Source organism: Solea solea, chromosome 4, assembly GCF_958295425.1.
Source record: "Solea solea chromosome 4, fSolSol10.1, whole genome shotgun sequence".
Classification (NCBI taxonomy): domain Eukaryota; kingdom Metazoa; phylum Chordata; class Actinopteri; order Pleuronectiformes; family Soleidae; genus Solea; species Solea solea.
This window is the reverse complement of record NC_081137.1, coordinates 5,288,238-5,311,443: the sequence shown is the minus strand read 5'-3', so window position 1 is coordinate 5,311,443 and position 23,206 is coordinate 5,288,238. Positions and strand designations below refer to the sequence as shown.

Genomic DNA, 23,206 nt, shown 5'->3' with positions numbered 1-23,206 from the left:
GGTCGCAGCAAGGCCACACTTAGTACTTACTGAAAACCGAGCCAGATTTATTTAAGTTTGGGCCAAGTTTGTCTGAATCGGAAAAACAGGAGGGAGAACAGAAAGAGAGGGGTAATAAGAGAAAAAGAATAAGCAAAGAAGAGAATAGAGTGGGGGTGGTCAGCACAGCCACAGTTTGCATGTGTGTGTGGGTGGGGACATTAGAGTTCATATCTATGTAAAAACTTTACACTTTTAAAGAGAATATAACATCAGAGAGAAGCACAATAACAGCACAAAATGGCAGTGGAGGCATCGCTAAGAATCACATTAATTACTTCTCGAGTCTGCAGCTCTGATGAATTGGCATACACATTTTTTTCTTAAAGGGATAATTCATCCATTTAGGTGCTTACGTCATATATTCACACGTGCAACCGGCCTGTCAGCATTGTACAACTCAAAATGTACAGTGTCTTTAGAATGCGACTGGTGCTTTTGTTGCCACACCTTTAGTTAAAGGTTTTTTCTTTTTTGTCCATTGCCATGTTATACCGACAATACTGTATAACTATCCATCCATTATCTACCGCTTTATCCTGACCAAAAAAGCTGGTAGACATTGTCGTCAGAAGTCTGTCCCTCACCTGCAAACTGTCTGTCCGCCGTCCCTCGGCCCCCGAACTTAGTCACGAGCTTCCCATTGGACTGGAAGATGAAGACGCAGCAGGCCTTGTTGTCCACAGTGATGATGTGTCCGTTCTTATCCACGGCGACTCCTTTAGGCCCCATGAGTCGGCCTGCGCCAATCTTATTCTGCGTCAGAGGCGATTTTAGAAAGAGAAGTTTTACACAAACGAGAAAGGACGTAAACACTCTTTCACAACTCATATACAAATGTACTTATGGATAGTATTTTATTTTTTCTTCTTTAAAGAAGATTTCATATACATAAAGACACATATAACGTAAAGAGAGACGTGACCGTTGACTTTTGACCACAGGCCTATTCACTGGCTTTGAGATGTTGCTTTTATGTTGCTTCTCAGAATCTTGCCAATTATATTTTTCTACTTTCTAGTCAAAATATCCCATCACACTTAATATAAGACTAAATCACCTAAAGAGTAAGCTTTAAGTAAGATAAAGGAGCTTGTTTTGAGTCACATCTCAGATGAAACAAGCTTTTTTGACATGTCATAGGGTTTTTAAGCTGCTGTGTTATTTGTAAAAGATGTAAAAGACATCAAATCTGCTTTATTGAAAACTGCATGGTCCACATGCCCAACTCGCAAGTAGGCGGTGGACTTAAATCTAGAACAGTGTCACAATTATAGAACTAAAAATGAATTAAATACACTTGAAACAAACAGGATGACAACAAAAAGATGCTACTTTTGAGGGAAAAATACTATTTTTGAGCATCACACGCTTATTATGAGACACAAAATACGAGTAAAATATAGCTAAAAATTAGTTTTCCCAGCTAATTTCATGATCACCCATATCTTGCAAGGGTTAAATATAATGTCTTATTTCAAGAAATCCTATCACTTGTCCCATTGGCAGATTTATTACAAGCAAACAATATCTTGTATTTGTATTTTTTTTGCTTATTTTTGAAGTGGCCTTTTTTTTCTCCAGTGTTCTATTTGTGTCTTATTGCTTTTTATACTTAACATTAAAATACAACACTTGGGCCAACAAAAAAAAAAAATGCTTCATAAATACAACTGAATTGGAATCAGTTGGTCCTTGTGTGATTTATGTGACCCTCCTGCAGAGGATGAATATTTAAGTAAACATCGTAAGATGAGGCTCGCCGTCACCTCACCTTAAACTTGCCGTCAGAGGAGAAGATGCTGACCCATCGATTGTCGTAGTCGGCCACCACGATGTCACCGTTCATGTCCACGGTGACACCCGTGGGCCTTTGCAGTTGCCCCGGAGACCGACCCCTGACGCCAAAGCGCATTTTGAACTGGCCGTCATTGGAGAAAACCTGTAATCAGATCCATCACAGAGCATATGAGCTTTAAATCTACAGTACGTTTGCATTGTGTGTGTGTGTGTGTGTGTGTGTGTGTCTCACCTGTATGCACTGGTTGTTGCTGTCAGCCACCACCACTCTGCCGTTACTGGAAGCAGAGATTCCCTGCAGATTGGTGAACTCCCCTTTCTCTCTGCCCCGGGAACCTGACAATTTAATTACTCAAATAATTATCTTATTAAGGCAAAGAAAAAAAAAAGAAAAAAGAAATCTTTATTTTTCCCCTCCAGGCAAATGAAGGTTTTACTCAGGATTTCAAGTAAAGACTCTAACACCTGTCTGAGCCAGCATTTTAATTATTTTATTTACTTTTTTTCCTGGGTTTGATCTCCTGATAACAGCAGCTCTCAAATATTTCAAAACAAAACAAAAAAAAGGAACAGTTTTCATTGTAAGAATGAACTACCTATTCTCCTGGGGTCACATGACATTGTGGCAGGAAAATTAAACAGTGCCAGTTTTGGTTTCTAAGCCCTCACTGGCCACTGAGCTCACTGATACTGAGCTGATACAATGTTCAGAACCAGAACTGGTCCAATACTGGCCAAAATCACTGGATCTGACTATCTGAAAAAAGGGAAAACATAAAATCCGACACATCCAAAACCCCTAAATATCACATAAATACTTCAATGACGAAGTTGTTAAGAGACTACAGCACCATGCACTGTCATGTGACCAGAATTTAATGTATAAAGTATTGGTATCAGAAATTAAAAGTGGTATCAAGTCATCCATATTTCCTTCTTGACAGTTTCCTTTCTTATTGAACTTCTTTGTAATAAAGTACATACGACTGGGTGATAATTCAATAACAATGTACATTGTAATAGCTTCTTTTGGTAAATATCAACACAACAGTGCATGTTTTGCCTCAGATTTGCAAAATACGTTTTTCTCTGTTGTTTTCTGTCCATAAAGACATTTTTCAACCACAATCAACTGGTTTATAAAATGTACTCTGAAGGTAATAACTCAAACTTGACTTATCTGATCTGTTACCACAATAATAATGATCAACATAAGCTGATTTGAAACCTTCTGGACAGGTCATGAGTGTCTTACCCACTCTGTAGATGAGCTCATCTTCAATGGGGTTCTCCTTCTTCTTGGTGGTGCTGTACATGCTGGACGGCCGTCGCACTGCTTTCTGCCGTATGTGGCCCCCCGTCCCACTGGGGGACTTCACCCGCCTCTTCACGTCATCTGGAGACTGCGGCACATCGGATGGCTTCACCGCCCGCAGCCGGAACGGGCTGCCACGGATGGGCTGGCCGTACAGCAGCAGGGTGAACACATACTCTCCCTCAGAGCGCACCGTGTAGCCCACCTCATACGTGCCGTTCTTATTGTCCGTTATCTCAGTCTCTGCAGCTCGGTTTCCGTCAGAAGACGTGATCTCTGCTTTTAAAACGGCATTTCCTGTCCGCACCAGGTCCCCGTCCTGCACAGAGAGGTCACTGATTCAGTCTCATCACATTCTTCTATCAGATTTTATTTTTTCAATGTGACTTTGAGGGATAATATGAACTCTAATGTCCACAAATATAACTCCAGCTTAAAATTCGTGGAAAACACACACATCATGGCTCACTCTGCACATGAGGCTTAAGGCTAAATCACTCTCAGACTGCACCTTGTCTTTTGTTGTCACGGTAACAGTGTGGTGCTGCCCGGTCGCTGCGTGGCGCAGGCCCTCTCCCGTGGCGACGGAGGTGTGAGCTACAGCCGCTGTGGTGAGGAGGACGCCCAGGTTTTGGATGGAGCGTCGCAGGCCTTCAGTCTCCACCTGAAACACACACACACACACACAGGCAGATTATGCTGCAGCTATTCATCTAAGGAAACTGCACTGACAGCCTAATAAAAGTGTTATTCCTGATCCTAACCATAACCAGTTAATGCCTAACCCTAACCTTCAACTAACCACAATTCATCTAACCCCATAACTTAACCAGTTCCTCACTAGGATCAGGTTTTGGTCTCCAGGAGGACTTCTGGTATTGGACTGGTTGTGTTAATGCCACACGTACAAATGTATATAGATATGCAATCATTTTGATTTACTATAAGCATACAAGAACAAAAGAAAAATATTTATTAAATCAAAACTTACCAATATTTTTCTTTTCTTTTCTCTTGTTTTGCTTTTCCTGTCTCTCTCTCTCTCTTGATACATCTCTGTTTATAAAGTCTATGCTTTTAAATTGTTTGCACACACTAAATTGGTAAATAAAAGGGTTACAATTGTTCTGCTACATGTAAAAGATAGCTGTGAGCTGTATTCCACAGTGATGCTCATCTTTACATGACAACTTGAGATCAATCATGACAACAGGGCATCCCGACATGGCACAGAGCTTTGGGCTGAGACAAGTCAGGCTAGGAAATGTTACATTACAAGGCAACTGACCTTTATTTAAAAGTACCAAAGTGGCCATACCTGACAATCCAGGTGTGCGTTCTGATGTGGTCTCTCTGGGAATTCGTGTCGAGCCAGCGCCGTGACCCGCTCGCTCATCTGCTTCTGAACCAGCAGCACCTGCACTTCCAAGAGACAGAAAATCAATTGGACTTCAAAAGGGAGCTCACGCATCCCCGCTGCATCGCATTATGACAGCTGATTCCCCCGCGTGAGTTGTTAACTTGCGTGTAACACATTAAAAATCAGCCACTTCCAACACACCTCAGTGGCACTGCCGTGGCTGAGAGCCTGCTCTGTGAAGCTGCAGCTGCTCTCAATGTGCTCCTTCCCCTGCAGCAGAGACGACAGCTGGGCCTGCAGCACCTGAACTCAGGTCAAAAAAAAGGAGGAAGAGGATGAGGAGGCTACAGTTTAGAGTAAAGGTGGTGAAACACTGTGTATAAAAGGACGCATGATCGCACAGCGAGACGTCACATGCCAACCTTCTGCTTGCTGCTGCAGATGCTCTCCAGGTCCGCGATGAGCGCCGCCTTGCGCTGATGCAGCGCTCGCTCCAGCTCCTCAAACGTGCCGGTGATCTCCGCGACCGCCCCGGTCTTCCTGTCGTTGAGCTGGCGCGAGATCTCGCTCACCAGCTCGATGGCTGCCGCGAGCTGAGGGAGCCTGCGGGGGACCACACAGGGTCACATGATGAGGAATTGACAGGAATTGATCATCTTACTTTCATAGAATTTCTGTGCAAATAAATGAAAAGATGAAGCAATAAGCCACTAATAATCAGTCAGTCCCAAATATTATAGGACTTCTTTGATGGTGCAGTGTTTTTATCATGATTTTTACATTTCTGATTCTTGTTTTACAGCTTTTATTGAGTTGGGTTTTATCTTATGATTGAAGCTGAAGAATGAATTGTCCAAAAAAAAGGGAAAAAGGACAACGGTATTCAGTTTTAATGATTTTTTTTTGTTGTTTGGAGCAAAGAAAAAAAACATTAAGATTATTGATTACTAAGTCCGCTTTTAATTGCTTATGTTTCCCTTATACTGTCTGTGTACAGTGTTACTGTGCATGACATGCCAAACATAGCAGACAGCAAATCTGGGCCAACATGCTTAACCTCTCAGCCTCCTGATGTGTCTGATGTGTATTTGCGGCACTAAGCCTTTTACCTGCTGTGTATCGCGTCCAGCTGTGTCTTCAGCGCCTCCTTGTGCTGTTCCACGACGTCCCGCAGAGGGACGGTCACGTGCTCCCTGTGCTCGCCCTCGGTGCACTCCAAACACATGGCAGTCTCACAGGACTCGCAGTAGAACTCCATCACCTGCAGAGGGAGCCGTTCAGTTCAGTTCAGTTGCTCTCTGCAGCACACTGAGACCTCATATGACCAATGTACTGTATAAATCCAGATATAAGCAGCAGTGAAACAATACTTCTGAAATAAATGAGTGGCTAAGACAATCAAGAAACTTTCTTTTGTGTTCACACCTTGCCGTCGTGGTTTGGGCAGCAGAGAGGTTTCCCTGCAGCGGCGGCACTGACCGACTCCAGGACGCTGCAGGATTCTGGTCTCGAGCACTCGGGGTCTCGCTGGAGGACCTGGACGGGAACATTTCATAGACGTTGAAGTCACTTTTCATAATATTACTTAAGTAAAAGTCTTAAAGTAGATGACATTTACTCTACTAAAAGTTATTTTCTGTAATAAAATGTACTTTAGAAGTAAAGGTATTTTAAAAAGCTGAAGAGTATTGAGCCATGGTAGCTCAGTGGTAGGGTGAGTTGTCTTTCAATTGGAGGGTTGTGGGTTCAATTTCTGTCCCTGCTAGTTTACATGTGTAACCCCATGTTGCAGCTTGTGAATAGGTGGAAACTGTAAAGGTGTAAAGCAGCTCATCAAGACTAGAAAAGCTTTATATACAGAACAATACCAACTCTTCTTCTTCTGATTTTATTTGGTAATAACAAAGATAGTTTTAAAGTTTTAATGTAAAAGTTGCTAGAAATATAAATAACAAAGTAAAGTATGGTCTTTATTTGTATCCCAGCTAATTATTCTTTGTTGTTTACGCCATAATCGGTTTCCTCGACTTGTCTCCCTTTGTTTTTCACGGAATGTACTTGACAATCCTGTTGGGCAAACAGATTAGTGTCAGACTCGAGGGCTTGAAATAAAAGGGGGTGCGAATTAAGACGCAAACCTCCATGAGATTAGTGATGAAGAAGTTGTTCTGCAGAGCACACACTCCTTTTTCGGGCAGGATGGACGTCTGCCGGCACACCGGACACGAGAGCGTCAGAGACTCTGGGGGAATGTAGTTCTGCAGGCAACTGAAGAGGGAGGCAGCAAATAAACAAACACTGAGTCAGAGTCTGTAGAAAGTACAGGAAAAGTCATTAATTCAACGTAGAACATGTTTACATACAACATATTTATGCGTCGGCATCATCTGTGTATAAATAACAGACAGGTGTGTCTGTGTGTGAAAAGTGCCTGCTCTTGAAGGCAACTCAACTGTTTTTAAATAAAAGGAAGTCTGTTTATGTGCAATTTTGATGATTTAAGAAACCAGTATGTTCATGTTTTTCCTGTGGCATTTTATTTCCTCTTCACTACAGCACGGTGTCCATTTTGTAAATTACAGTGTACATTTTAGACATGTTATAATCTAATTATCTCACCAGGTTTTGAATTTCCAACACAGATTCTTTTCTTTTTTAGATTTTTTTTCTTCTGAATTTAACTCCTCACATCTAATTTTGACATTTTCAGTCTTATACAAATGTGCGGTTAAAAAAAAAAAAAAAATCAAGGTTTAAGACAATCATATAATAACATATATTTTACATGCTCAAGTTGAACTGAAGCCTTTGGCACAAAATGTCCCTCGTCTTTTGCTTATTTACATTTATTTACATTATAGTGGTACATGAACACCAGATTTTAAGTTAAATTTGAACAGTATAAAACCTATTTAAAATGTTTTGTTTGAGTCTTTGTCTCAATATCTAAAACGGGCCAAAAAATGGACAAACTATGTACAGGCTATGTTTTTCCAACTCTCCCCTCTCTGGTGACAAAGATGCTGATTCGCCAGTGTCCTGCAAACGACGTGAATAAAATTACCGTAATAACCACGTATCGACTTTGACGTGCACCTTCTCAGCTTTCAGAAAACGTTGGAATTTTTCCGATAGTTCAAACCGCTGCGTAATTACGGTAACGCAATGTGCGCTTGCCCATATGTGTTCACTTCGATACGCTCAGTGTTAAAGGGTCAAATCGAACGAGCATGATGTGATCGGCTGAATGTTGGTGAGATTGGAGCCGGAATCACCTCAAACTTTGTCATCTGAATTTGGACTTTTGAACTTGTGCATGTTGAACACATATTATTGAAATATTCTAGAAGAAAATCAAAGGCATACAAAAGACTAATTTCCTCTCCTGTTTCCCCCCCCCCATGTTCAACCAAAACACGTGTGTGTGTCTCCACAAAAGTGAGGAGTCGGATTGTGCAGATTATGCAGATCACACCACATTCCGGCCGCCATACTGCACATGATGTACAACTTCTTTTTTCTTTCTTTAGACGCTATGATCACTTATTCTGCAGCGGCCTGGGCTGCATGCTAACACCCTGCAGTTTCCCCCGAGCTTTGATGAAAGTCTTGGTTTACGTGTCACTGAATGATTTATCTGGCACACAAACAACTGGCAACCACAAACACATATGGGGGGGGGGGGGGGGAGAAAATATCCACGATGAGGCTGCGGCTAATACACAGTGGCTGAGTTTGTATGCTTTGACACAGATGCACATGGGTTACAGCAAAATGGAGGAAAAGTAAAAATGATGCTATGTAGAGAAGCCGCAGCAGGGGTTGCCAGCTTAGCCCTAAAACCCCCTTAAACTAAAATGAGCCCACCCAGCATTAAAACATCTGTTCGACGACATCATCGTGCATAGTTCCAGACAAAAAAAATGTGTTCCCCTCAGCAGGGCTTCAGATCACATGCCATGCAGTTAAACCAGGGATTTCAGTTGCCCTTTGGTGGGCAAACGTCCCCCTCACTGCGGGGGGGGGACGACGACGACGACGTTATACTTGTGTAACTATCCCATAAATATTTGTTTGATCAGGGAGTTTAGAAGTAAACCAATCTGAATATATAATTCCAGCTAGGCTCTTAAGGGAGGATATTACTGAATGGGAAATAGGATATTCAATCTCCTTTGTGGGGGCAGAAGGAAGGTACGAGACGGGGGTTTGTGCCGGGTTCAGCTTGAGGGAACTGTAGGTAACTAGGACTTGGCATAGTTGCTTTTACGTGACATTAGAAAAAGAAATATTGGGTTTGCACAACTGAAACTGAACATTAAGTCTTTCTTAAAAGCACCCAGATAATGTGGTAATTCAAATGTTTATTTCTAATGGTGACAGAACATAAATGCAAGTTAAATAATTAAAAATTCTACAGATAATGGACAGTAAAAGGAGACTATTTGGTCTAATTCATTCAAAAAATGCTAATAGGACCAAGCTCAAAAGTGACAGATCGCATATTATTCAATAAATCAGTGCTTGTATACTGGGACAAAGACAGCAGTTTTCTAGTTTGCTGGAGGAAGCCAACAACAGGAGTAATACATATACTGAACAGCCACAAGGGGGCGCTTCTATTTCTCACTTGATTTATGACATAATTCAACATTTTCCTGTGGAGTTCGGAGTCTCAATCACTAGTTTCGCAGATCTTCTTCAGCTGCACATGATGCCAATTTTGGACGTCATGTTGTCGAGGAAAATAGAGGAGAAAGTTATAAATAAATGAGTGGACGCCAGTGTGATTGACAGCTGCTATTGTCCAGTAGGAGCCTGGTTGCAATTCCATTTCAAAACCTCAAATCTGGAGGCTTCAGAACAGGAATTCAGATTCTTATGGGTGATGTCATGACCTGTTGCCACATAGCTTGATTTAACTGTGCAGGGAAACTTAAACAAAGCGTCCTAAATTACCTTTCACAGAAGGTGTGTAGACAGGGCAGCACCTTGGGGTTGCGGTAATGATCCAGACAGATGCTGCAGACCAGAAACTGCTTGTCTATCTGCCGCACCACAGGACTGGTGCTCCCAGCCTCACGCTTCGCCATGGCAGAGGACATTTAAAGCCGTGGACAAGGACAGCAGTTAGCCTGCGGAGAGACAAAGACAACTGTATGAATATTTACCTTCAGTATATAGAGGCTATTGTGTCCCATAGTGTCGGTTTCTCGGCAAACGTCCCAGGGAGGGTACCAGGAACCACAGCTATTAAAGCTGTTAATACCATAATTAGTATAAAACTGGGACTATTGTTGCGGTGTTATTTCTAGGCTAATACCAGGGAAATTACAGCTGAAAAAAAAAACCTGTGTGAGGGGTTCATTATGTGAGGATTGAAGACTTGTTAGCCAAAACAGTTGTGTGCAAACTGCAGTTAAACAGTGGTATTTTTTTTTTTTTTTTACAAATTACAAGTACACAATAATACTGGCACATAAGTACACAACACTGTACATAAAGCTATTCTTCTTAGGCCACAGCACTGTCTTCCATGAATTTGGACAGCTGAAAAAACCTTTGTTAATTCATAACCCCAACTTTAATCTAACCACAATTCAAATCTGTTAGCCCTAAATTTAACCAGTTCCTCAGAAAAGAGACTCTACCTCATTAGGACCAGGTTTTGGAAAGGTCCTACTCAGGTAACAAATACATGTACACACACACACACACACACACACGTGACTGCAAAAAGAATGTGCTGAGTCGTGTCTATGTTTGTGAGTCATTAGTGTGGTGTCACTCCTGCTAAACTGCATCTAGTCAATGTTAATGAGTTAATTTTTTTTCATTTATTAACACAATTGTGTTATTAAATCTAATTAAAATGAAAAGGTTTGTGGTCTAAGGGCTCATTTAGTTGTTTTTTAATAATACACATAGGTTTACAGTGCATACTATTTATAACCAAAATGTTTGATGTTAAAAGGCATGCATTTCAATCAGGAAGTGATTATATAGTATAGTATATTATCTAACATATAGATGATGGATGATATTGTCTTATCTTAACACATAATTTCATCTGTAAATATTACAGATTGCACAAGTATTGTGCAATATTTTTAATGCTACCACTAATTTTACTTGAACTCCATTTAAAATACATTTCAAAACACCGAGTATGACGCATACATGTTGGTGAAATGTTATTTACTCTATGACTCGGTCATTTGTCATGGAACTACAGCTGCGAGGTATGGATTTTCTGCTTAGCAACACACATCATCGCTGCCTCCAACGTGGCCCACTTTCACGTTCATCAGCACAAGCCCCGACACATATGGTGTAACAATTACAGTGGTATGTCGAAGATGCTACTGCGGCATGTTCACATTACATCCAGTGTGTAAATGAAGCCGAAAGATTAGGTGACAAATACACATCATAAAACAACATCCAGTCTATTGTACTTGTAACAAGGGGTTTGATTTGGGAGCAAAGTAATAAAAAACCAAGACATGGCACCAGGGCCGGCCCTATGCATTTTGGTGCCCTAGGTGAGATTGGGCCCCCAACCACTGTGCCCAATAGACCCACCACTAATTAATTTCTCATACTTATGACTTTCTGTCTCATAATGACGTATTACCTTCTCATAATTATGACATTTAAACATTAATAAACAAGTAATAAAACACTATATGGCATTGCAGTCAACAGTGACGTCACAAAGTATGGACACTGCAAGCAAAATTTGCTAAAATTAAAATTAGCGGCGTTATTAGCCTCGTTATTAGCGGCATTGTTAACACAAACCCATTTTAACTGCGTCAATTTTTTATCACAAGATTAACGTTCTTTTTGGCCTAGCAAACTAGGTGAAGTTTTCTTCACATGCTGTTGCAACAACTAGAAAAACTACGTTAGAAAAACTACATTAGAAAAACTACGACACCACACTGGATCTAGCTAGGCCAGAAACAAAACAACAAGCAACTTGCTAGCCAGCCAAAGACTAGTAGGCTAACGTTACGTTACGTTTTGAGTGGATGGCGAGCAATGTGCGCTTCTCCGTCTCCAAGCGGGCTCACCTGCGCCAGGGTGGCCATTTCCACAACACCAAAAAGGATGACACTTTGTGGCATTTAGTGAGGAAAGAAAAATCGAAACATACAACTCTAGTGTACTCCCCACCACAATACAATTGTGTACATGATAACAGTGGTATCATGATACAGTGATTCTGAGGTACTCTGTTCACCACAAGACAATTTATCTATGATATATCATGATGTATGTGTAACAGAAGAGGAAAAAATATTCCTGAGATGACGAAAAGTATTTGTTCACAGTATTTGTATCTGTCTTGCAAAGTGCAGTGCCACAAAGCAGGACATTTATGGCCTTAAATGTGCAAATTAAATTTACATAAAAATAAATAAATAAATGAAACAAATATACCTTCCAGTTCTTAATAAGCATAGAGAACTTTTTTTATGTAAACAACAAAAGACAGTAAGAAGAAAAACTTTTGCTTTACTTTACTTTTGCTGACAAACGTGTGCTTTTTTCACCATTCGTCTTTTCGGCACGTTAACGTTCAGTTAACGAGATGACTGACACAGTTAGCACGTGGGAACAGGGGGCGGCTTGTTTACATTTTCAACCAATGAGAAATCAGAGAATTGAGTGACACCGCTTTTAGCCAATCATTTTTAACCAATCTTTTTTTTTTCAACCGAAAGTCTTACACCATTGGACGATATACAGCGTTGCGTTCAGGTGCAACTCTAAAAAAACAAATAAGCGACAAAAAAGGCATTTAAATTCCGGACTGTCCGGCCTCAATCCGGACGTATGGCCACCCTAGTCTGCACTGAAGAACGGCACTTTATTCAGAGCACTGCAGGCTGATACACAGCCTCTCTTATTATTGTGCAGCTCTCACAATAAGAGGAATAACTCAAAACATGCAGGGTGACAGAGACACTGTCTTAATAAGAAAAAAAAACAAAAAAAACATTTGCACAAAGCAATCCGATCCACTTTTCTGTGTTGATAAGAGCATTAAAATGAGAAAAAGAATTAAATATTTGAATCGTTTGACAGCACTAATAATAATAGTAAATGGTAATAAAAGCAGACACGTGCAGTTTGTATCCGTGTGGCTAACTGACTCCCGTAATGTGCTCCAGCCACATTTGCCTCAGTAGGTTAACATATATTTTATTCATTGCTTCAGACAGAGATACGCACTCATAAGCTCATCCACATGCAGGGATGAGTGGATACAAGAGCAGCAGGTCTGTGTTTCTGTAAAAAGACGTGTCTGGCTTTCAGATGCAGTTGTGAACACAAACGACAACAGACACCAACTCTGACCCCCATTTGTGCATCTGTCACTGCTGGATATGACACTCAGTCTCTAAACCCCAGCCCTGCTCATGCCCTATTGTCAGTTGTTGTCAGCTGTTCATGTCCTGCACACACTGGCGCTGAACACTTACTCATTTTCAAATCAAAAGCACAATATGAAACAACAAAGTTACCAAACTGCAAATTATAAGATACAACAAGGTCCAACTGCTTTTATGAATGACATTGCATATTTGTTGCACACAGTCAGAGCTTTCGATATACTTGTTCTCATGTTTGTTTTTGTTTTATGGTTTGTACCTTTTTCAGTTTTAATGATTTCTTCAGAAAAATAGTCACATTTAAGACGCTGAAAAATCAGAAAGCTTGTTTAAATGAGCAAAATTAATAATAGAATAAGTGTTGCAGCCCTAACTGATACACACACACACACATAGTGGGTACAGGCCAAGCTGTATCTCTCCAGTCGTTGCTAAGAGGATCCAGTGACACACAGTCTCTGGACCAGGAGCGTAACGGTCACATCTTAAGCCACCAACCACACAACTCTCCGGTGAGAAACACTCAGGTGTCTAATGAAAATGATTTGTTGTTAAGTAGCTTCTGTTTTGCCAGAATCCAAATACGCATTGTTCAGTTCAAAATCCTGAGCTTAAACGCGGCACTTCATGCATATCTGGTTGTCTTAAGGCTTGAATGTCTCCTGAATTAAAGAAGATTTAAAAAAAGGGTCAACTGCGGGACAAAGTAAATGAATACTTATTTACTTAAGTTCTCACACTACCTTTCCCGTCCCCTGCATCTCAGTGACCACTCTGTGATGACGTGGGTCTAAATTTAGCGATGACAGTGACACTAAAATAACAGCGATGGTCTTAGGAGTGCTGGGCAGTGTTGAGGCTGGCGTCCATTTATATATTTGTGAAGGCACTTATTTTGGGTGGTGACGGTAAACAGGATTCCTAAATGGAAAAATCCTAAATTGGAATTCACTTAAAAGAGTGGGATGAAGAAAAAGAGAACCATCTGCTCAGTCTCCATCAAAGAAAATTAACTTAATTTCACATGTTGGCACAAGGGAACTTGTGAGAGGTGAGGGAGACTATTGGTCTGGCTTTCACTTGCAAAACACCTAGTTTTATGACTTTGAGGTGTTAAAGTCACCATCTCCACTTAACTGACAGGCTTGGCAAGTTAAAGAACATAAAAAAAGGAATGTTTTGAAGATGTTTTTTTTGACAGTTACAGCCAGCAGCAGTGTGAGATTAGGCCCAGCCCAGGTCGGACTGCAGGGGAGCTTCACACATGACGTGTGAGAGGACGCATGCTGCAGGGAACTGTCATCAAACGCCATCAACATTAAACGTGTCATAATTCTCCCTCTGGCAATTACACATGCAGTAATAACAGACCGCAGCCTGAGTGATTTCCCCAAACTCTCAGGATTACAGCATGCAAAGCTCTAATGTTTGTGTGTTACTGCATTGGCCGCAGCCTGTTTGTGTGTGTGTGCGTGCGTGTGAGACAACGAGCTAACACTCGTGAAGGCAACACACAATGAGTCTATTCATCGCCGGCTTAATGGGATACAAAGTAATCGTATTCTGTCTCTCACTTTCTTTGTCTCTGAAACCTCGTGTGTGCAACAGGATCCTCGCGGCCGATGTGTGCATCGTGACGCACACATGGAAAAATACAGGGAATTAAAAAGTGTCCTCATCAGGGGGACAGCAAGAGACAGAGAGTGTAGTGAGTAGAGGAGGAAGAGGAAATATCGGCAAAACACAACATTGCCATATTTCATTTGATCATATTTGAATCAATAAATCAGAATCAGTGTTGACTTTAAGTCTTCAACCACTAGTTGGCAGCAGACGCTTTACTCCTTCTTCTACTTCTCTGACTGGACTCCAGAAAACTGTATATTTACTAGAGCTGCAACTAACGATCTTTTTTCATAATCCATGAATCTGTCGATTGTTTTCTCGATTAACTGATGAATCGTTTGGTCCATAAAATATCAGAAAATCACAAACTGACAAAATGATTCACTTTTAATGATTTCTTTGTTATCCAGAGCAAAGAAATGAAGAAAATACTCACATGTAAGAAGCTTAAACAATCGGAAGTCTTGTTTTAATCATGAAAAAAAGCTTTGTTTCGGCTCTAATATTTACTTTGCTGTTTTTTCTTAAAATATTCTATTTAGGGGGAAAACAAATATGTATTATATCACCAGATTGTGGCCCAGCCCAGCACCTGCTCTCTGCTCACTGTCATGCACCTGTACAGAATCAATGACTACGTGTTGACAGCTTGGACACACTCTCACACACTCTCACACACTTTTGCTGTTGACAGCTGAGCTCATAAAGTCATACATGTACTGCATGAACATATGGACACACACACACACACACACACACACGGAGTTGACAGGAAGACGACCTACTGTCAGAAGAGGGGAGAAGATCAGTCCAGAAGTCTCCATGGCAGCTGTGTGTTAGATCAGTGCTCCACTGAAGAATCAGCACACGCCCTGCTTCATGTTTTCAGACTCACTTCCCTCTCTTGCTTCTCCCTTCAGCTCCACTGACCACTCTCCCTTTTCCCTCCTCTGGTTTTTCCCCTTTTCCATACAGCACATAAAAAAGCTGAGCGGGGCACGACAGCAGAGGGTGGGACTGTAAATTGAAAGTCCCTCCTACTGTCAGAGCTGTTTACAAGCACGAGCTGACTGGACGCCCCCCTTCTACTGCTCTGCCTCCGATTGGCCGGGGAAACTCTAACTATGGAGAGCGGTTGCGTCATCGGCCAACAATGTGTCCTGAGCCAGAGGCAGAAGGAGGTAGAGACTGACGCTGACAGGAAGACGGAGAGGGAAAAGTCCATTTGTCACAGCTGGAAACAGGACAAACTGAGTCCACGGTGTATATCATACCTGGATCTGTCATTATTTAAGTTGAGTGATGTTGTGTCTTATAGAACCACACCACTGATTGCATCTCAGTGGAAGAGCAGCTGACGGGCTACTCTTATCTCAGCATGTGGATCATCTGGTTTTCAGTTACTATGATGAAAAGATGTGCAATTACTTAACCAGTACACACACACACACACACACACACACACGTATCCTTTCAAGGACTCTCACTGACTTCCACTCATTTGGACAGCCTCACCTTATTATTATCCTTAACCTTAACCATTATCAGTTAATCCTTAACCATAACCTTAGACGTATCCTAACGACAATTCAAATCCTAGCCCCAAATTTAACCAGAAATTGATTTTGGTCTCTGTGAGGACTACTGGTCCCGACAGGTCAGTGTTTATGCAAGATAAGATAATATATGTTAAGATTTGGCGCTATGCAAATAAAATGGAATTGAATTGACCTAAACCCTTAATTTAACCCCAACCCTAACACAATGTGAGGACCAGAATGTCCTTATTTTGCAAAAATGTCTTCACTTCCAATGTTTTATGCTCCAAAATGCTCCTCACAAAGATCTTCATCCATGTTTTGTACATCTATCTTCGTGAGGACACTTGCATTCTGTCGCCCCCTTACCCCTCCCCTTAACCATCGCAACTAAATGCCTAACCCTGACACAAAGCTTACACTAAGCCCAACCCTGAATCCAGGTCTTAAGCCATAAACTGCCCTTTTAAGACATGACAGAAAGCGAGGACGCACAAGATGTCCTCACTGTCCCAAAAATGGTCCTCACAAAGACACACAAGTTCACACACACACACACACACATGCAGAGCAGAGCAGCCAAACGTAACAGAGTTACATAATTCATGATGTCACCTTAAAAAATGAGAATGCGTAACATATGTCTCCTCGTCGACGAGCATTATCGTATCAAATTGCACACATGAAGTGATTAAGTCATGCCCTCACCCCTGAAGAGAGGATAAGGACTTTGATTTGCAAGTAAAAGATCCCAATCTCTAAAATGAGCCGTCCTTGTGAAAAAGGTCGGAGATTAATGTGGAGGAAGAGGTGAGGATTTTCTGAACCTAAAAAACAACAACTCAGTTAATCTGTGCAGATTGAGTCCATGTCATCCGTTCCTCCTCCCTCGCTTCCGGGGCTCTGCTTTTCCTCCACACCCACGCACACCTTCTCCAAAATCCCATCAAAGCTGCAACTCGCAGGCCAACAATGAAAACACGATACAGAAAACGACAAAGCGGTTGCAGCAAATTAACAAAGTTACCCCGTTTAGTTTATTATGAAACAATTTTTGACATTTAAACCTGTCAAACAATTGCTGGACATGATTAATCACCACATCGTTCTTCCAAATCACATCAACATCCCACAAAGACAACTTACAGGGTGTCTCGTTTTCATGCGCCACAATATATGATTGGAGGGAGGTTATCTGTCATGAACAATACACCCGCTGCAGCGCTCTGTGCAGCGTGAGCAGCCTTTTGTCATCGCTACAGTGAGCATTTGACAGCATTATTGGTTAAGTGCCGCGTTTCCTGCTGAATCAACAGTTTCATACCGCGGTACACAACCCCCGGCAGTTATTAAATTGGAAGACGGCGAACCACCAGTGGCATCCGCGGCGATTCTCCGGCAACTAGTACACAGAATCTAATGGGACTCAGCAGCACTGAGGCAGCAGTTAGCTGTGTGCCTTCATTATGCAACATCAACTACCAAAACAAACTGTTCTGCCCCAGGGTCACACAGAGGTAGAACAATATCCGCAGTGAAAGTAATGATAGTGATGTTCCTCATAATATCCAGCAAGAAAATCCAGACCCTCCTCAGGCGCGGATTAATAAATCACAGCGAGTCACGCATGCCTTTCATGTTGAACTTAAAGACTTGAGACGCCGTGGTTCGTTCTCGACAGCAGAGACAACGATCCGAGCCACTTTGAAAAGGTACAGTGTGTACGATTCAGCAACAGGTATTGGTGAAGCTAATCCCTCCCCTCACGCCGAACCCGTGTATAAAAGGCTCATTCTGGGGTGAATGAAAAAAACAACAATTCATAAAATGATTTCTTGCAAATTCAAATGATTTCACTTAGATTTTACACACTGGATCTTTAACCCTAACCTAATATAAACCTGGTTCTGGTTCTACCCGGGAAACTTCTCAGGTTTATACAATGCAAAATCAGATTTTAGCACTGTCCAATGTCCAAAAAGACGATAAGCACTATTATCTTGCTGCCTTGTTTGGTAAGTTTGAGTTGTTGGAACCAATCAATGGATTTGAAACACTGAAGTGTTGCCGATAATCACATGTGATCATTCTGTTTTTCAGTTTTTCTGTCTTTATGGACTTTGGAACAATGTACTGTCACACCTTTGAAAGACTTGTTTTAGGGTTAGGGTTAAGTTAAAGGTTTAGATGAGGAATTTAGTTGTGATGCTTAAGAATAAGGTAAGAAGCTACAGACGTGTCCTCGCTGAGAAAGATCTGTGAGGACCCTTTTGTCACATTTTGGCACATAAACCATTGGAAGCGAAGACATTTCGGGAAAGTAAGGACATTTTGGCTGGTCCTCACATTCCGTCACAACTTTGAAGGGTCAAGACTTGTGTTAGGGTTGGGGTTAAGTTAAGGGTTTAGGTTTCAGCATTTAGTTGAGATGGTTATTTGGTAAGTTTGAACCAAATCAAAGGATTTCAAACACTGAAGTGTTGAAGATAATCACATGTGATCCCTTTTTCTTTACTTTAACTTTGGAACAGGAGTCCCAAGTTTGCAAACTTCTGTTTTTCACACATGCAAAAGGCTGCACACATATTCTTAATATATCGTGGATTTAAGCAGGTGTAGATTGAACCTTATGTCTCTCCTGGGAGTGCAAGTGTCCCAGGCTGGTTCATGGGAACGGTGGCACGTTTGGCTAAAAAAAGTAGTGTTGATAATGTGTCAATACCTCGTACTCTCGCACTCTTAAAAAGCCTGAAATATCCCTTTAAGTTTGCGAGGACGGCCAAAATGTTCTCACCTTCCCAAAGTGTCCTCACGCTGTTCGATCTATAACTCACGCAGGACTTCACAAAACGCACATGCACACGCACAGCAGCTCTTTTTCAACCGGAGTCAAACCCAGCGACCTCCTTCTCTTTAGATCAAATTATGGTACACACACACCTCACATTTGGTCCCTATAAAGACATAAATAAGAGTATAATAGACGGTGTGTTTGCATGGGCCTGCATGTATAGCCCTTGTTAGTATGCTCAGCAGGCTTCAATTCCCCCCTGCACACTTCAGTCTTAAGCCTCCACATACATATACGTCTATATATAGAGCTATCAGTTCTCATCCCCTTCATGCAGGCACGTGCTCAGAGCTGCACACACACACACACACACACTGTGCACAAGAGCAGGCATCCTTGGATGACCAGCATAGTAATGACTCCAAGGCACTCAAGAAGAAGCCACATGTTTAACATTTACACAAGCTCGTCCGTGCTTCCATAGTTCACTCATCAATCGGATTTTTTTTTTTTTACACGCTGACGGCACAGTAAGGTTTTTAAATGTGCGTCGTCAAAGTTACGACGCCAGTGCTTGACTTTTAAATGCCAGCAAATGTTTCGACGTTCAGTTCGAGCCACTGCCAAATGAGTTCACGGCACACAGTTGCTGATTAAGGCCGCACACGGCGCTCCCTGTGCTTCTCAGTGGGGCTGCACGCGTCGATCATGCGTCGCCGTAACATTGAGCGAGTAAAGCGAGGCATCTGTAAAGAAGTTGGAGTGTGATTGTTGTGAATACACAACTGTATATATATATATATATATACGTATATATATATGTATATATGGACATCCTGGGGGTGTGTTTATATGTGGCATCTTCAGGCTTTACAAAATGCATTTTTCTGTCTTTTTGTGTATGCAGAACTCACAAAATAGACCAAATTTCACAAATTCAATCCAATTAGAAAAATTGTTTATAGTTGGTGAAAATGGGGGAAAAAAATCCTTTTCATCAGATTGTATATATATATGTATATCTGTATATACGTTTTAACATAGTGATGGGAAAAAAAGCAGCATCATTTAATGCTCTGTGTTCTGAGGCTTAAGTTTCAGAAATAAATTCCCATCAGCATTTTGATGGAATGCGCGATTCCGCCAGTGTTTACACACAAATGCTCCTTAATAAACATCATGTAACATCGTTTCTGTTCATAAAGACCAAAGAAGGCGGAATAATAACATGAGCAACAGCTAAAGAAATCCCCAAAAGTTGCACATTGAAGCTTTGAGAATGAAAAAAACAACTTTTTTGAGAAAATACCAAATATCTGCTCTTGCAAACACATCACATATCCACCATACAGACACAGAAGGCCATTTGAGAATATGCACCGACTGTTGTGAGCCCGCCTGCAAATGACTGACTGATTGATGGGATTTGATGGAAATACTGACGCTTCCTTTCAGATGCCGTAGCAGCTGCTGTCAGTCGACGCCACAGCTGGCCTCGGGGGAAGCAGGTGTGTGAGCATAAATTGTTTTTTTTTGTTTTTTTCCAGAAAGAATTGGAAAAAATAATGAACTAAAGGTGAAATACTTTTAAACATTTAAATGTGAAACAGGTCTTTGTCATTGTTTTACTTTTACTGCATGTAATAAGTTTCTGAGAACCAAAATGTGTCCTCTGACGTCATTAATAAACCTTACAGCCCGGAAATTGACCACAAACATTTGTTTTCCCCGTGACCACCGCGCTCATAAAACCACATCATAAAATATCTTCAGCCACATTCACTCTGTTGTAAATAACGAGTTCATTAAGCGGCGGAAGCCTTTCGTCGACAGCAGCTCGACTCCACTGAGCTTTGAGAAACAGATGCCACAGCAGCTCAGACAGAGACAAACACACATGTCCCGGAGATCATGGTGCAGACGCAGAGTGTGCAAATGCTCATCTTGATATCAGTCCAAATTTGGGAGAAGTCTGTCAGCATAACCCCCCAGAAAACATCAGATAGAATAAAAGAAATACACCGATTATAATCCACACTTCAGATATCATATCTACAGATTAAATAAAGTCATTTTTCACATATTCTCCATCGTCGATTTTCCTCTGCCCGACCCTCTGCCTCTGCAATCACTGTTCACTGAAAGAAGAGCACGTGCCACAGGGCAGAAGGAGCTGATCCTGAAATAATGTGTTTCTTTAAATAACTTAAGGAATGGAAGCCCCGAGCTAAACAAATAGTAACATGAACAGCAAGTTCACGACAAAACCAGACCACAGTGACGTACATATTTGAGTCAATGTGAGTAGTTTAGATGACGGTTAGGCCTACAATTTACATAATCGAATAATCTGATGATTATTCTCTCAATTGATCAATTAGTGTCAGAAAATTATGAGAAATTAAAATGACGACGTTCTTCGGTGTCTTGTTTTGTCCACAGACCAAAATGATTCAGTGTTAATGATATTTTTTTATATTTTATATATATATATATATATATATATATGTATATATATATATATATATATATAATAAAGCAGAAAATATAATATATATTTAAAATGCCGACACACAGCTCTAGGTATCACTGTGTCGCCTAAGAGAAGAAAAAGAGCATGACATGCCATTTTGCTCCAACGACCTTCAGACAACGATGACTGAGAGAGGAGATGAAATACATTTTTACATGCTTTTCCCCCCTTTGCTGCACATTTTAAGCAGACATCACGAAAAACCCTGAAAGAATGTGTCGTTTGCTTTTTAAATGACGACATGGTCGGGCAGATTTTCAATTTGCAGTGGACAAAATAACAGAAACCCCTTCTAATATAATTAAATCCGGCCTTGAAACGACCCCCAACATTAAAGTAAAGCTGAAGAATCACTGATTGAAGAATTTCTATTCCATTTTTTTTCCCATTGTAAGTCGAGCTGCGGTTCAGAAATTCCCTGCGTGATAGAGAACGCTGTCAGTCGTGATGTTAAGCTCGTCACTCTGTGTCACCACAGACACGGAGAGACTCATGCGGAACTAAGGGGCTGAATCAACACTGTGCGAGCGTCTTTGATGATCTGACATTTGTTCATGTTGGAGTTGACGCGTCACTTTAAGCTGATGAAGTCCTATAGTATCCTATAGTATATTATCATATTCTATAGAGCTATAAAGGCAGGGGAAAAACAGGGACTCCTGTGTGCTGACCGACCAGGCTTATCTCTGGAGACAATGATGTAATGGATGACATGAGTGCGGCTAAAATGATCAGTTTGCCCGACGTGAGACAAGCTGCACGGGAATGTGTCACAGGCCACACATTAAACACACAGGTGGGACACCAAGGACATCAGGATTTCCTCATGGTACCGCCACACAATCTCCATAGCCTACATTTTGCTTCTCACTTTTATTTTCAATGGGGGGGAAAAAGGGGATGCACTTTGCATTACCGTAATTACACGACGGTTTCCGAAAGCTGAGAAGTTGCACGTCCAAGCCAACGTGTGGTCATTAAGGTAATTTCACTCGTGATGTTGCATGAAGCCAGAAAGGGAAGAAGTGGGAAAATTTAGTTTTATACTGTTCAAATGTCAAATTTAACACGCACAATCTGGCGTTCATGTACAACTACAGTGTTGTTGTCTTTTTTATTTTATTGTTTTTCTTCATTTTAAATTGTTAATACACTATTTTAACACACAGTAAATTGTTATTCTGGAAAAATGAGCAAAAGCTCACAGGACATTTTCTGGTTCTTTTATTGTTTTTTGATATTTTAATACAGGGAAAAAGCAAAGACCACATCCAAACAGACAGTGTGTCTAAATCTGGAAGTGAACCAACAACACATGACTGGTTCAAGAATTCCCATGAGGACAGCGACCACTGGAGCACTGCGGTAACACGCGGATGAGGAAAAACAAATCGATCATTCAGAGGAGCGAGGAGCTTTACCTCACCACTGCCACTGCCTATGATGAACAGAAACATCAATACACTCATCTCTGTTTTACTGTAGAGGTTTGAAAACGAGCAGCAGTCATTTCTCCTGATTAAGGATTATGGGACGAGTGGAAACTAGTTGTGATGTGACTCAGAATTGCTGTTTTTAAATCATGACATTGGTGATTTAATTTTTAAAAAGACTTAAAACTAGCAGTTAAGACCATTAACCATTACATTTTCATTAAATAGACTTCCACTCAAATGGGCTTCAGAGTGGCTATTCAATATATTTTCACTTCCTATTTGGCTTCAGGTATAAACATGCAGGCCTTTTTATGTAATTTACTCACATATACAGTTTGTAATGTAACGTTATTCTATAAAAAA

The 23,206-nt window shown here is 41.1% G+C and overlaps 1 protein-coding gene across 4 annotated transcripts in view; it reads right to left on the bottom strand.

Annotated features, from left to right (window-relative positions):
* Positions 1 to 23,206, bottom strand: part of trim3b (tripartite motif containing 3b) — a 42,954-nt gene that overhangs the window by 10,858 nt on the left and 8,890 nt on the right. For 2 of the 4 annotated variants that reach the window (XM_058627136.1, XM_058627137.1), the window contains 13 exons: positions 9,474 to 9,649; positions 6,653 to 6,782; positions 5,940 to 6,050; positions 5,624 to 5,775; positions 4,937 to 5,117; positions 4,716 to 4,817; positions 4,473 to 4,571; positions 3,666 to 3,818; positions 3,095 to 3,473; positions 2,072 to 2,175; positions 1,814 to 1,981; positions 627 to 795; positions 31 to 72 (listed from right to left, as the gene is read on the bottom strand). In XM_058627136.1, the coding sequence (XP_058483119.1) occupies positions 31 to 72; positions 627 to 795; positions 1,814 to 1,981; positions 2,072 to 2,175; positions 3,095 to 3,473; positions 3,666 to 3,818; positions 4,473 to 4,571; positions 4,716 to 4,817; positions 4,937 to 5,117; positions 5,624 to 5,775; positions 5,940 to 6,050; positions 6,653 to 6,782; positions 9,474 to 9,619 (1,936 nt within the window). In that variant the 5' untranslated portion in view covers positions 9,620 to 9,649. Of the gene's footprint in view, positions 1 to 30; positions 73 to 626; positions 796 to 1,813; positions 1,982 to 2,071; positions 2,176 to 3,094; positions 3,474 to 3,665; positions 3,819 to 4,472; positions 4,572 to 4,715; positions 4,818 to 4,936; positions 5,118 to 5,623; positions 5,776 to 5,939; positions 6,051 to 6,652; positions 6,783 to 9,473; positions 9,650 to 15,330; positions 15,584 to 23,206 lie in introns of those variants that run through there. The other 2 variants (XM_058627135.1, XM_058627138.1) reach the window with 2 other exon arrangements.